Consider the following 14,503-nt stretch of genomic DNA (forward strand, 5'->3'; position numbering starts at 1 on the left):
AAATAAATAAAACATCTGAGTCAAAATATTAAATTGAATTAATGTGCAATGCTATGGCAAATGGTTATATTGAATCTGACTGCATTACACCACTAACCACTGTTTCTACTTGCCAATCAGATGTAGCTCAATGTGAACTGTCAGCCACGAAATGTGAACTGCCAGCCTGCATCCTATAGTGTTCCTGCTGTATCAAACTACAGTAGTTGGCATAGTATGTCCTGCCCTGCTTCCTGTGTGTCAGACAGGTTCTGTCTGAAATGAGAGCAGGGCCCAGGGAGGGACAGATGACGACGGGCTCAGCGCTGCATGGCCTTTTTTATGTCTGTGTTCTCTTGTGAGTGGAGAGCAGCCCTGGTCTGTTCGGAGTAATAATAACAGCCAGGTATTCATTCAGCTGCTCCCCAGGGTGCTACAGACAGACAGTGGCTTCTCAGTAATGACACATGGCTGGCTGAGAAGGTTTATTTCTAGACTTGCATTACTAAAGATGGAACGAGAGTGAGAGGCATTTTTTTTACAATCTCTGTTTTTTAAATACAGTGAAATGTGTATTTTGTTGGGGCCATTTATATGAACCTTCAAGTGTTTATTCCTATAATAACCTCCACCTCTCTCTCTCTTTCTCTGCCCCCCACCCAACCCCCATATATCCCCATCCAGGTCCCGATGTACCCAGTGTTGCCATCTACAGCACAAAAGACAGACAGAGTGAGTGCTATGAAGCCTGACCCTGGCCTGTACCATAAAGGGCACTGAAGCTGAGGGGCATTTTATTCAGTATAGTGTGTTTAATATCACATCACAAAAAAATTAAATGGGAAATGTGTTTGATGCTTCATGAAGCTGCCACTCAGACAATACTGTAAGTGAACAATGAGACTGTTTCTTCCATGTCACTGCAGAGGTCCTGGACCTGGAGACTAACGAGAGAGTGAATAACACGTACCACAGCATGCAGATGCCCAAAGTGGAGTACAAGACCATCACCATAGACGATTACAGTAGGTATCCCTCCATGGTGCAACTATGCATATGAAGCTAGACTTTTCGTCTGCATTCTTTATGATGACATTTATATACAGTGCCTTGCGAAAGTATTCGGCCCCCTTGAACTTTGCGACCTTTTGCCACATTTCAGGCTTCAAACATAAAGATATAAAACTGTATTTTTTTGTGAAGAATCAACAACAAGTGGGACACAATCATGAAGTGGAATGACATTTATTGGATATTTCAAACTTTTTTAACAAATCAAAAACTGAAAAATTGGGCGTGCAAAATTATTCAGCCCCCTTAAGTTAATACTTTGTAGCGCCACCTTTTGCTGCTATTACAGCTGTAAGTCGCTTGGGGTATGTCTCTATCAGTTTTGCACATCGAGAGACTGAAATTTTTTCCCATTCCTCCTTGCAAAACAGCTCGAGCTCAGTGAGGTTGGATGGAGAGCATTTGTGAACAGCAGTTTTCAGTTCTTTCCACAGATTCTCGATTGGATTCAGGTCTGGACTTTGACTTGGCCATTCTAACACCTGGATATGTTTATTTCTGAACCATTCCATTGTAGATTTTGCTTTATGTTTTGGATCATTGTCTTGTTGGAAGACAAATCTCCGTCCCAGTCTCAGGTCTTTTGCAGACTCCATCAGGTTTTCTTCCAGAATGGTCCTGTATTTGGCTCCATCTATCTTCCCATCAATTTTAACCATCTTCCCTGTCCCTGCTGAAGAAAAGCAGGCCCAAACCATGATGCTGCCACCACCATGTTTGACAGTGGGTATGGTGTGTTCTGTGTGATGAGCTGTGTTGCTTTTACGCTTTCACAACAGTATCTCGGACCTGCCTGGTGTGTTCCTTGTTCTTCATGATGCTCTCTGCGCTTTTAACGGACCTCTGAGACTATCACAGTGCAGGTGCATTTATATGGAGACTTGATTACACACAGGTGGATTGTATTTATCATCATTAGTCATTTAGGTCAACATTGGATCATTCAGAGATCCTCACTGAACTTCTGGAGAGAGTTTTCTGCACTGAAAGTAAAGGGGCTGAATAATTTTGCACGCCCAATTTTTCAGTTTTTATTTGTTAAAAAAGTTTGAAATATCCAACAAATGTCGTTCCACTTCATGATTGTGTCCCATTTGTTGTTGATTCTTCACAAAAAAATACAGTTTTATATCTTTATGTTTGAAGCCTGAAATGTGGCAAAAGGTCGCAAAGTTCAAGGGGGCCGAATACGTTCACAAGGCACTGTATGTCATCCTTGTCCCATCGTGCACTAGCGACTCCTGTGGCGGGCCGGGCACAGTGCACGCTGATGTGGTCGCCAGGTGTAGTGTTTCCTCCGACACATTGGTGCGTCTGGCTTTCGGGTTAAGTGAGCAGTGTGGCTTGGTTGTGTTTTGGAGAATGCACGGTTCTCAACCTTCGTCTCTCCCGAGTCCGTACGGGAGTAGCAGCGATGAGACAAGACTGACAAGACAAGACCAATTGGATACCACGAAATTGGGGAGAAAAAGTATGTGAACCCTTTGGAATTACCTGGATTTCTGCATAAATTGGTCATCAAATTTGATCTGATCATCATCTAAGTCACAGCAACAGACAAACACAGTGTGCTTCAACTAATAACACACAAATGATTGTATTTTTCTTGTCTATATGGAAACATTCACAGTGTAGGTTGGAAAAAGTATGTGAACCCCTAGGCCAATGACTTCTCCAAAAGCTAATTGGAGTTAGGTGTTACCTAACCTGTTGTCCAATCAATGAGACAAGATTTGAGATGTTGATTAGAGCTGCAATGCCTTATAAAAAACACTCACAAAATTTGAGTTTTCACAAGAAGCATTGCCTGATGTGAATCATACCTCGGACAAAATACATCTCAGAAGAAATGTTGACTTGCATAAAGCTGGAAAGGGTTACAAAAGTATCTCTAAAAGCCTTGATGTTTATTAGTCCACGGTAAGACAAATTGTCTATAAAATGGAGACAGTTCAGCACTGTTGCTACTCTCCCTAGGAGTGGCCGCCCTGCAAAGATGACTGCAAGAGCACAGCGCAGAATACTCAATGAAGTTAAGAAGAATCCTAGAGTGTCAGCTAAAGACTTACAGAAATCTCTGGAGGATGCTAACATCTCTGTTGACGAGTCTACAATATGTAAAACACTAAACAAGAATGATGTTCATGGTAGGACACCACAGAAGAAGCCACTGCTGTCCAAAAGAAAACATTGCTGCACGTCTGAAGTTCGCGAAAGAGCACCTGGATGTTCCACAGAGCTACTTCCAAAATATTCTGTGGACAGATTAAACAAAAGTTGAGTTGTTTGGAAAGAACACACAACACTGTGTGGAGAAAAAAGGCACAGCACACCAACATCAACCTCATCCCAACTGTAAAGTATGGTGGAGGAAGCATCCTGGTTTGGGGCTGCTTTGCTGCCTCAGTGCCTGGAAAGCTTGCTATCATCGACGGAAAAATGAATTCCCAAGTTTATCAACACAGTTTGCAGGACTCTCTGTCCGCCAATTGAAGCTCAACAGAAGTTGGGTGATGCAACAGGACAACAACCCAAAACACAGAAGTAAATCAACAAAATAATGGAAGAAAATACGCCTTCTGGAGTGGCCCAGTTAGAGTCCTGAACTAAACCCGATTTGAGATGCTATGGCATGACCTTGAGAGCGGTTCACACCAGACATCCCAAGAATATTGCTGAACTGAAACAGTTTTGTAAAGAGGAATTGTCCAAAATTCCTCCTGACCAATGTGCAGCTCTGATCGGCAACTACAGAAAACATTTTGTTTTAGGTTATTGCTGCCAAAGGAGGGTCAACCAGTTATAAATCCAAGGGTTCACATACTTTTTCCACCCTGCGCTGTGAATGTTTACACAGTGTTCAATAAAGGCATGAAAACGTCTAATTGTTTGTGTGTTATTAGTTTAAGCAGACTGTGTTTGTCTATTGTTGTGACTAATTTTATGACCAATGTATGCAGAAATCCTGGTAATTCCAAAGAGTCTACATACATTTTCTTGCTACTGTACTCTCACAGTAATCACACAAACCTTCCATTCGCTCCTGAAACTGCCTCTTTGAAGATAGGCTAGCCAGCCTGTCGATGATTCCCATTGGGGGATGAGAGTAGCATACTACAGTGATTTGAGAAGAGTAGTAGAATGGTCCCACTTAAATTCACTTTTCAAGATACTTTACTTAGGACAGCTAATCAGCCTTACCAATGGTTGTCCGGGAGGTGAGTTTCTCACCTCCACCTTGTGTTGATATTCAGAGTTCGAACCACTTTGGATGTGAGCTGCAGCTACACTCCTCATTTCTTTACCAATCCTTCATGCACTCTGGTCGAAAGGGGTGGTTCCATCAGGCTGACACGCGCTCTGACCTCACTCGGGTGTGGCTACTTACTGTGCAAAGTTTATAGGAGACAAATGATCTCTTTTGGCTCCTAAAATCCCATTCTTATCTTAATTAACAAAAATCATTTCATAATTTTTCATATTTCATACACAACGTTAAGGATGGAGACTTTGTACATGTAGTGTATATATAATCTTCAAGTTACAGTATTTATTTTTTAACATTTTTAATGACATCACAAAATAACAACCCATATGACATTATTATTCTTTAGATCACCTCTGACAATTCCCCACATTCTATGTTACAAATATTGTTCCAGTATTCGCTTTAGAATGTGTTTGAGTTTCGGCGGGAAAACGTCTCTGGGGACAAAGCACATTCCTTGGTGAATTTGGAGAGGGAGACCCTGGATCTCCTCCAATTTAAAACAGGGCATGAGGTGTCAACCCCCACCAGTTACCTTCCCCCCTCTCTGTCAGTGAGAGAGGGCCTGGTTGAAGTCATCCATCAGTCAAGCTGATCTGACCTATTTGTATCCTCACAGGACAGTCATGACACAGCATTCAAGATTAGACTCACCCTTTGTATAATGTCTTCATAAATGCTGATATGCACTACTGGGCTGCACTCTAACAATGGCATTAGTTATGAGATTTGATATGATAATTTAAGAAGAACCACATTTGATTTCGTCTTGTTTCTTGCAGCTCTGACGATGCAGATTCTGAAGCCAGCTGGTTTCATAGACACAGCTCACTACCCCCTCCTGCTACTAGTGTAAGTATGGCAACAACTACCCCCGCACACACACAATACCGTTACTATGTTATTCTAGATAAAAAATATCATACAATCCCCAGTAGAGATTATATTATAATTATAGCATATTCTGTTTTGACATTGGACCCATGACTTTGGACCATCACAGAGCGCTATAATGGATCATAGGTTCTGCCTGTCCTCTGTTTTCCCCAGGGACGGAACACCTGGAGGACAGATGGTGACAGAGCAGTTCCGTGTGGACTGGGCCACGGTGCTGGTGAGCAGTTATAGCACCATTGTGATCCGCTTTGACGGCCACGGGTCCGGGTTCCAGGGCACCAACCTCCTCCACCGCATAAGGAGGAAACTGGGCGTGATCGAGGAGAGGGACCAGATGGAGGCCCTCAGGTGCGAAGGAGGGAGAGACACACCTGGACACAATATAATCTTCTTTGAGAATTCAAATAATTGCTCCCTCTTTATATGCTAACACCATGTTACCACATCTTACAGTTGCTATTTGCAGGTACAGTTTAACTACAGTGGGAAAAACTATGATATAATTTTTCATTATAGTACGTTACTGGGTTGTTGGAATCTAATACCAACAAAGCATTGATTGTTTATTCTTCTTTATTCTAGACTGATATCGAAAGAAATGTACATCGACAAAAGTCGAATTGGAGTATATGGAAAGGTAGGGAGAATCCATGCTTGAAGAAAAGAAGCTAGCTACTTATTCAAACCATGTAAAAAATAAAAATAAAAAAAATAATTAAGTTCCCTTTACTCCTCGTCTTGTCAATTCAAGTACAGTATCTGAGCTGAAGGAAGAGTGGGCGAGGGTTTTACTCTGTCTGGAACATAGAGCAGAAGCTCACTCCCACATATCTAAACTCAGCAAAAATAATAATTGTCCCTTTTTCAGGACCCTGTCTTTCAAAGATAATTCGTAAAAATCCAAATAACTTTACAATGAAGATCTGTGAAGTGTTTAAACACTGTTTTCCATGCTTGTTCAATGAACCATAAACAATTAATGAACATGCACCTGTGGAACGGTCATTAAGACACTAACCGCTTACAGACGGTAGGCAATTAAGGTCACATTTATGGAAACTTACGACACTAAAGAGGCCTTTCTTTTGACTCTGAAAAGATGCCCAGGGTCCCTGCTCATCTGCGTGATCGTGCCTTAGACATGCTGCAAGGAGGCATGAGGACTGCAGATGTGGCCAGGGCAATAAATTGCAATGTTCGTACTGTGAGACGCCTAAGACAGCACTACAGGGAGACAGACAGACAGCTGATCGTCCTCGCAGTGGCAGACCACGTGTAACAACACCTGCACAGGATCGGTACATCCGAACATCACACCTGTGGGCCAGGTACAGGATTGCAACAACTACCCGAGTTACACCAGGAACGCACATTCCTACCATCAGTGCTCAGACTGACCGCAATAGGCTGAGAGAGGCTGGACTGAGGGCTTGTAGGCCTGTTGTAAGGCAGGTCCCCACCAGACATCACGGCACAAACCCACTGGGCACAAACCCACTGTAAAACCCACAGTAAAACCCACTGTCGCTGGACCAGACAGGACTGGCAAAGAGTGCTCTTCACTGACGCGGTTTTGTCTCACCAGGGGTGATGGTCGGATTCGCGTTTATCGTCGATGGAATGAGCATTACACCGAGGCCTGTACTCAGGAGTGTGCGATTTGGAGGTGGAGGGTCCGTCATGGTCTGGGGCGGTGTGTCACAGCATCATTGGACTGAGATTGCCTGCAATGACAACAATCTCAACGCTGTCCGTTACAGGGAAGACATCCTCCTCCCTCATGTGGTACACTTCCTGCAGAGTCATCTTGACAAGACCCTCCAGCATGACAATGCCACCAGCCATACTGCTCATTCTGTGCGTAATTTCCTGCAAGACAGGAATGTCAGTGTTCTGCCATGGCTGGCCAGCGAAGAGCCTGGATCTCAATCCCATTGAGCACATCTGGGACCTGTTGGATCGGAGGGTGAGGGCTAAGGCCATTCCCCCACAGAAATGTCCGGGAACTTGCAGGTGCCTTGGTGGAAGAGTGGAGTAACATCTTACAGCAAGAATCTGGCAAATCTGGTGTAGTCCATGAGGAGGAGATGCACTGCGGTACTTAATGCAGCTGGTGGCCACACCAGATACTGACTGTTACTTTTGATTTTGACCCCCCCCTTTGTTCAGGGACACATTATTCCATTTCTGATAGTCACAGGTCTGTGGATCTTGTTCAATGTATGTATCATTTGTTGAATATTATGTTCATACAAATATTTACACGTTACGTTTGCTGAAAGTAAATGCAGTTGACAGTGAGAGGAAGTTTCTTTTTTTTGCTGAGTTTAGATATGATGTGGTGAGCTTCTGCTCTATGTTGCACTATAAAAGGTATAGGGTCCCATTTGGGATTCATAACTACGAGAGCAACTACACACTACGGCCCAGCAACAACAACTATTTCAATCAGGTTTCAGTTTGGAACTCGGTCCTCATTTGTCTATAGAAAGTTAGAATTTGTATGCAGTTTGTCTTTGGAGTGGTGTATGTGAAGGCTCGAGCCTTTATGTCAACAATGTATTTCTATGCTGTTTGTTCAAGGAACACGATACTATTAAGTGTCCCTCACTAACTGTACCTTATCTGTTTATATAGGTTTATGGAGGATATTTAGCCACCCTGCTTTTAAGTTCTGAAGACTCCCTGCTTAAATGTGGAGCAGCCGTCTCGCCCATCACAGATTTCAAGTTATATGGTATAACGTAATGATTTGCTTTTGCAGCATCATTTCTTGCTACATGAATAATTTCTCACCACAAACAATGTATTTTAGTTTGAACAGTGCCTTATAACATGCTATTATGTGTTCCTTCTTTATACACCAGCTTCAGCATTTTCAGAGAGATACCTTGGATCACCAAAGACAGACTCTCGAGTCTACTCGGTAAAGATTCATCACTTCGTACACTTTATCCGCTAGTCAGACAAGATGTTAAATCATCTGTATTTCATGCTGCTGTTCGCTGTCCTCTTTCCTTCAGGTGGCAAGTTTAGCACACCGGGCAGCTCACCTAATGGACAGGAAGTACATGATCATCCATCCAACTGCTGATGGTACAGTCATTACTATTGATAAGTTAGTCTTTCCTAGATCTATCGGTTTGTGCTGTCTTGCCAACTGCTATTTGGGCATTGCTTTGACAGTAACTTAGCCAGTCTTATTAACTGATTAACTTTGAGGCTGAATGTTGAAGTACTGTGACTGAATATACACATCTTACATGTCATGTTACTCTCTCTCCTTCCCTAAAGAGAAAGTCCATTTCCAGCACTCTGCAAAATTCATCAACCATTTAATCAATGAGAAGGCAAATTACTCTCTACAGGTAAGCTTGACAACATTGTTATGAAGGCATTATGAGCAGTGTGTCAAATAGTATTACCTACCTACGTGCCTTTTATTTTGTAATGTCTCTGTACTGTAGATCTACCCAGATGAGGGACACTTCCTGCATAGCGATGGCACACGGCAACACCTGAGCCAATCACTAGTTAACTTCTTTGAGGAGTGTTTCCGACTGCCGGACTTACCAAGCGAGGAGAAGAAGGACAAGGAGGATGAGGGAGATGTTTAAACCAGCTGACACGTGGTTAACACGCCAGCTACCACAGCACAATATGCAACAAATCCTTCAACTCATTACCCCCACCCCTAGCCTGGCCCAGATCGGTTTATGCTGTCTTGCCAACTCTGATGGTCAGCTGTGACAATGCTCATTTAGTGTTGGCATTGGCACGCCAGATCTATGAGCAGGCCAATCTACTCCACCCTCTGTATAATTTGGGCTCCTCTTTAGAGCACAGTACCTGCATGTACCAAGGACCTCTCTTTATTCTTCATCACTTTTGGTTGGCTGACAACTGGACTGGCCAGCAAGACATGGATGTCTTGGATGTTGTTGACTTTGGTAAAAAAAAAATGTCTTAGCAGTGAACAAATAATCTGGTCACTGAAGAGCCCTCTAGTAACCCCCCTTGTGGACAGCTAAAGTAGTGAACCACCACTCCAACCGGGATGCATTTCCTCTCCCACCACACACACAAGTAAATCTATAGTGGGCAACGAACATCAAGGGTCATTTTCATTGCAGTAAACATGGAAGAGCTACCGGTTGTTGACTCCAGCAGAATTTGTGTCCATGATTCTGATGTTAAAACAGCAGCACACAGAACAATGTATTTCTCTTAATTGATGTTTGTAATGTTCAATATGTCCTTCAGTAAGTAATGTGGCTTTGAGTTCATGTATGGTGGTCACATCGGCCCATGATTTCCTTTCCAAATGACTGAGGGTACAATGTTATGAGCCCAAAGTTAAAGTAATACATTTGGAGTGGTTGCTCTAGTGTTATGGAAGGGCACAATTCAATCAGTAGCGCTGAAGATCTGTGCTATTGAAATGTAAAGGTAACATTGCTTTAAAATTTGTAGTGCAGGTTCTTCAGTGCTACTGATTGAGTCGAGCGCTTAGTCACTGTGCCTTACTACTGGGGGTAAACATATTCATGTCAAGGACTATAACACTTTTGTAACATTTAATCTAAGAAAGATTTATACATTGGACATAATTTACTTGAGTTGAATCATTGCTAATCCATATGGTTGAAAATGTACTGCGATTTTATAACTCCCATTATAAAAGTGTACTATTATTCTTGTATAATAGACACAAACATGACAGTTCTGGCTGTTGTAACTACATCAAAAGGTTCGAGGCTTATTCAGTAATGTTTTTTTTGTTGGCGAGTTAATGTTTGGTTCTGTCAGCTCATTTAAATGAAGTGTTCAGTGGCTTGAGTCTGTCCCCATGACCTCACTTCTGTTAGTCAGTGAAAGTTGTCAGCTGTTTTACAAAATGTTGAAAAGTCTAACGAGAACTGTGTTTGTGTGTGACTTGTACATAAAGCATTTTCAAATTTACTTGTACATTTTGTTCTTGGTGGCTTTGTTTTCATGTGACACTGCCCAGCTAAAGAAGGAAGTTTACAATAAGGATGTTGAGGTAGACATGAGGGCATGATAGTAATAGAATAATACTGTTTCGTAGGAACTAACCAGGGAAGGTAGTGCAGTAGATTGTAAAAACACCAGCCATAGGCTTGTAGCCATTGATAAGATTTATTTCCAGTGTTTAGGAGCCCATGGCCCTCCACTCAAAACATGCCATAAAGATACAAACGGTCCGGCAGCTCAATGAAGCCTTTTCACATGCAGGGAGGAATCTGTCATCGCTCCCCAGAGAACCACTGGACTATCACCAGTCTGTAATCTACCATCAGCAACATCTCAATACTGTACTTTTTACTTAGAAAAAAATTCTGGAAATTTGATGGAAATAAAACAAAGGCAGCTAAAACATGGCATTTATGCTACTTTATACAGAAATATTTTAAATTCAAGTTCTGCTAATCCAAAATGAAAAAACTAAAGTATAAAAAAGGTGAAGACCAAAGTGGAATGCCTAGGAAATGGAAGCTTGGCGTTCCTCTGTTTAAGAGAACCTGTAGAATGACAGTGTGAGTCCACGATAATGTCATTCACAGTAAAATCTTTATGCATCTCAACAAAGACGATTTGGCACCCTTTACATTTCATTATGAGGCACTTCCTATTGCGAAAGAACCATGATTTCAGATTTGATTATTCATATTTATCTCCCTCTTGACCCCCATCCCATGCCCTTAATTGACCAAAGCATGAAACCACAAGCACACGGCATATTGAATTAGAGTGAAGTAGTTCACTGCTTTTTTCTTAACAGGGTGGAATAAAAAGGTTTTTTGTATTTTCATGACGCCGTTAGTCCAGAGTCTTGTCACAATGCACCTTGAAAGAGGTCACTCGATGGCGGTCACAGAGCACATATGGCAGGCCAAAACACAGGCTATCCCGAAAATAAAAACACACTTCAAGTAGAGAGAGAGGGAGTGGAATCTGTACAATTTAAAATGTGAACAAGCAACTAAAGCTTTATAGTCAGTATTACAGCAAGCACGTCATACATTCTTAACATTTGGTTACTGAAGGACTCACTTTTAACCAACCGAGACCCTCATACAACAAAAATAGTTCATCTGCAATACTTTAAAAAAAAAACTTTTTTCACTACTGTAGCCTACCTCTTACAAGTCAGTTACTGTATTTTCACTTACCAACCTTTTCACAATCTTTAACTTGAAACACCAGCCATGTTTACACTTCCTTACACCAATCAACTTTCTGACTCATCAGTTCATCCATGAGCAAGAGGCCCTCGAGTCGCAATCTTCAGCATAACAGAGATTTCTGTTAGGAGTGAGGATATCTCTACCCCAACGCCCATCCCAAAGTCTGTCATTTGTCATGAAAAAGGAGAAAATGTATCAACATGAATTGAATGTTTTGTTCCATGCCTTGTGTCAGTCAGATAAACCACCCCTGTGCAGTAACCCTTATTACTTTAAGCGTACAAACACACACCACCAAAAAGACTGAGTAAACACTAACGTCACTTCACAGTACCTGTACATGCTCACTGGTCATTTACAAACATCATTCACATCCACTCACAGACTCTCAAACACATACACATCTCACAGACAAAGACAGACAGACACCACCTCTCACAGGTACTGGTAGAAGCGAGACTGGACCACCTGAGCACCAGAGAGTTTGTGTGGGTGTGCGGTGGCCGACAGATTCAGGCTTTTACTCTGGGGACCTGTGTCTCCGTTCAGCAGCTCAGCTGGAGTTGGGCGTGGTGAGAGGGGGTCTGAGAGGGACGACGACGGGGCCTCCTGGACCTGGTGGTTGGGGTTCTGGGGGTCGGGGTTGCGTAGGGGGAGCAGTGCCCCCTGGTGTTCAGAGAAGTCCAGGCTTACCTCGGGGTTGGAGGTGCGGTGGCGCTCGCGGGCAATCCACTCCCGGATGGAGAAGTCCTGGGAAGAACACTTGGGCTTCAGCCGGTCCACGGCCGACAGCTCTGCCCGCGAGCCCCCGCCCACCCCCCCCTGCCAGTCCCCCATCACAGACAGCTCAGCAAAGTCCCTCTGGCCTCCCATGGTGTGTCTGCGTCTGATGTTCTTCTTCTTGTCCCTGCGTCCCTCTGGAGAGCGGCTCTGCTGGGTACCCACCCCGAACATGTCGTCTACAGACGTCCGCAGACGGAACTTCAGCCGGTCTGTGATCTTGAGACGCCATGCAGGCTCAATCCCCTTCTCTGACTCGCTGCGGGAGGAGGAGCTAAGGCTGCTGGTGGAACGCCCCTTAACCACCCCCAGAACGCGAGACAGCCTATTGGAATCCTTGTCGCTCTGCCCTCCGTCCAAAGAGGAATCGCTGTCAGTCTTCTGACGCGCAGCAGATTTCTTCCTGGAGAGAGTATCACACTCGATGAGTCTGTGGGAGGGGAGGGGCCTGGGCGCATCCGGCACGTCTGATTGGCAGAAATCTTTCCCCGGCCGGGTCTCCTTCACGCTCCCAATAAACACCGATAGGTCGCTCTCGCTGTCCGTCTCCATGGGCCGGCCCTCACTAATCAGCTCACTACGCTCATCATCAGCGTCATCTCCTCCCCTGCTCTCGGCCACCGAGTGTACCTCTGGACAGAGCGTGCTCAGCTCGGCCCCGGTGAGGAAGGTCATGGAGGAGGTGGTGGAGTAATCTGAGGTGATGGAGCTGACCTCGGCCCCCAGGCCACTGGCCCCAGTTTCTGGTCCCAGGGCCCCTGTCCTGCCATGCCTCAGCCTGGGTCCTGTCACAGATGCCTGAGAGCTGGTGCTGTTCATGGTGCCCAGGTCTGAGACCTCATCGTAGTTGGAGGGTGGGTCCGACAGAGATGACTGGTGGGCCACCTGCCTGCGGTGGCTGAGGCGGGGGGACTGGGAGGTGTAGGGCGAGCGTGTGGAGGAGGTACGGAGGCAGGGGGATGGGGTGTGTTTGGGAGAGGGGGATGGAGAGGGCTGAGACATGAGGCCGTCTGAACGGGACTCTTTCCCGTTGGATTGGACCCTGTCCCCTGGCTGTTCCCCTCTCTCGCTGGCCTCCCTCTCCACATCAGTCTGGCTGTCTAGGGACCAGGTTGGGTGGAGGTCCTGGTGGCTCATGCTCTGTTGTTCTGGCTGCTCCTTCTTAGCAAACACGGCGTCTAGGTCGTCGTCAGAGCTGCTGGGCTGAGCCTTGTCCTTGGGCTTCTTACGCTTGCGGCTGACAAAGAATGAGGAGCGAAGCATCTCCCTGCTACACTGGTCCTTCCCAGAGCCCCACAAGCCCTGCTGGGACAAAACACCAGGACATCAGTCACACACACCAATCACTAATGTCTACTTCTAAAAAAATCCACCTTTCAAGAAACAAGTCTCTCACTGTTGCCGCTTGTTATAGACCCTCTTCAGCCCCCAGCTGTGCCCTAGGCACCATATGTGAATTGGTTGCCCCCCATCTATCTTCAGAGTTCGTACTGTTAGGTCACCTAAACTGGGATATGCTTAACTTCATATGACTGCAGGGGCAGTATTGAGTAGCTTGGATGAAAAGGTGCCCATTGTAAACGGCCAGCTCCTCGGTCTCAGTTGCTAATATATGCATATTATTATTAGTATTGGATACAAAACACTCTAAAGTTTCCAAAACTGTCAAAATATTGTCTGTGAGTATAACATCACTGATATTACAGGCGAAACCCTGAGGAAAATCAAAGCAGGAGGTGGCTTCTATTTTGAAAACGCCATGTTCCATAGCCTGCCTTTTCTCCATTTAAAGGGATATGAACCAGATTCCTTTTTCTATCGCTTCCTCAACGTGTCAGTCTTCAGACATAGTTTCAGGCTTTTATTTTGAAAAATGATCCAAAACGATAACATCGCCTCAAGTAGTCACATGAGTTTTGCTTGCGCAACAGATTTTGGACAGCCATTGTTTTCCCCTCTCCTACTGTGAAAGACATTTGCTGTTGATTATATTATCAATTATATATTTTAAAAACAACCTGAGGATTGATTATAAAAAACATTTGACATGTTTCTGTGGACATAATGGAAACTATTTGGAATTTTCATCTGCGTTGTCGTGACTGCTCATTCCTGTGGATTTCTGAACATAACGCGGCAAACAAATCATCTTTATGGAACTTTTGATGTGTTACTGGGAGTCTCGTGAGTGTAAATATCCAAAGATCATCAAAGGTAAACAATTAATTTGATTGCTTTTCTGATTTTCGTGACCGAGCTACCTGATGCTAAGTGTACTTAATGTTTTATCGTGCGATTG

The 14,503-nt window shown here is 44.1% G+C and overlaps 2 protein-coding genes across 6 annotated transcripts in view; one reads left to right on the plus strand and one right to left on the minus strand.

Annotated features, from left to right (window-relative positions):
* LOC135513273 (dipeptidyl aminopeptidase-like protein 6) overlaps positions 1 to 10,183 on the plus strand; it is a 138,294-nt gene extending 128,111 nt beyond the window's left edge. Inside the window, exons 17-26 of one of the 2 annotated variants that reach the window (XM_064936141.1) lie at positions 664 to 711; positions 906 to 1,004; positions 5,101 to 5,170; positions 5,369 to 5,563; positions 5,798 to 5,852; positions 7,853 to 7,952; positions 8,083 to 8,141; positions 8,239 to 8,311; positions 8,510 to 8,583; positions 8,683 to 10,183. In XM_064936141.1, the coding sequence (XP_064792213.1) occupies positions 664 to 711; positions 906 to 1,004; positions 5,101 to 5,170; positions 5,369 to 5,563; positions 5,798 to 5,852; positions 7,853 to 7,952; positions 8,083 to 8,141; positions 8,239 to 8,311; positions 8,510 to 8,583; positions 8,683 to 8,832 (923 nt within the window). In that variant the 3' untranslated portion in view covers positions 8,833 to 10,183. Of the gene's footprint in view, positions 1 to 663; positions 712 to 905; positions 1,005 to 5,100; positions 5,171 to 5,368; positions 5,564 to 5,797; positions 5,853 to 7,852; positions 7,953 to 8,082; positions 8,142 to 8,238; positions 8,312 to 8,509; positions 8,584 to 8,682 lie in introns of those variants that run through there. The other variant, XM_064936150.1, reaches the window with a different exon arrangement.
* Positions 10,184 to 10,356: 173 nt separating this feature from the next.
* LOC135513253 (rho GTPase-activating protein 21-like) overlaps positions 10,357 to 14,503 on the minus strand; it is a 70,579-nt gene continuing 66,432 nt past the window's right edge. For 3 of the 4 annotated variants that reach the window (XM_064936111.1, XM_064936102.1, XM_064936128.1), the window contains one exon: positions 10,357 to 13,509. In XM_064936111.1, coding sequence (XP_064792183.1) covers positions 11,860 to 13,509 — 1,650 coding nt within the window. In that variant the 3' untranslated portion in view covers positions 10,357 to 11,859. The remainder of the gene's footprint in view (positions 13,510 to 14,503) is intronic. The other variant, XM_064936120.1, reaches the window with a different exon arrangement.

The sequence above is a fragment of the Oncorhynchus masou genome, chromosome 3, assembly GCF_036934945.1.
Source record: "Oncorhynchus masou masou isolate Uvic2021 chromosome 3, UVic_Omas_1.1, whole genome shotgun sequence".
NCBI lineage: Eukaryota > Metazoa > Chordata > Actinopteri > Salmoniformes > Salmonidae > Oncorhynchus > Oncorhynchus masou.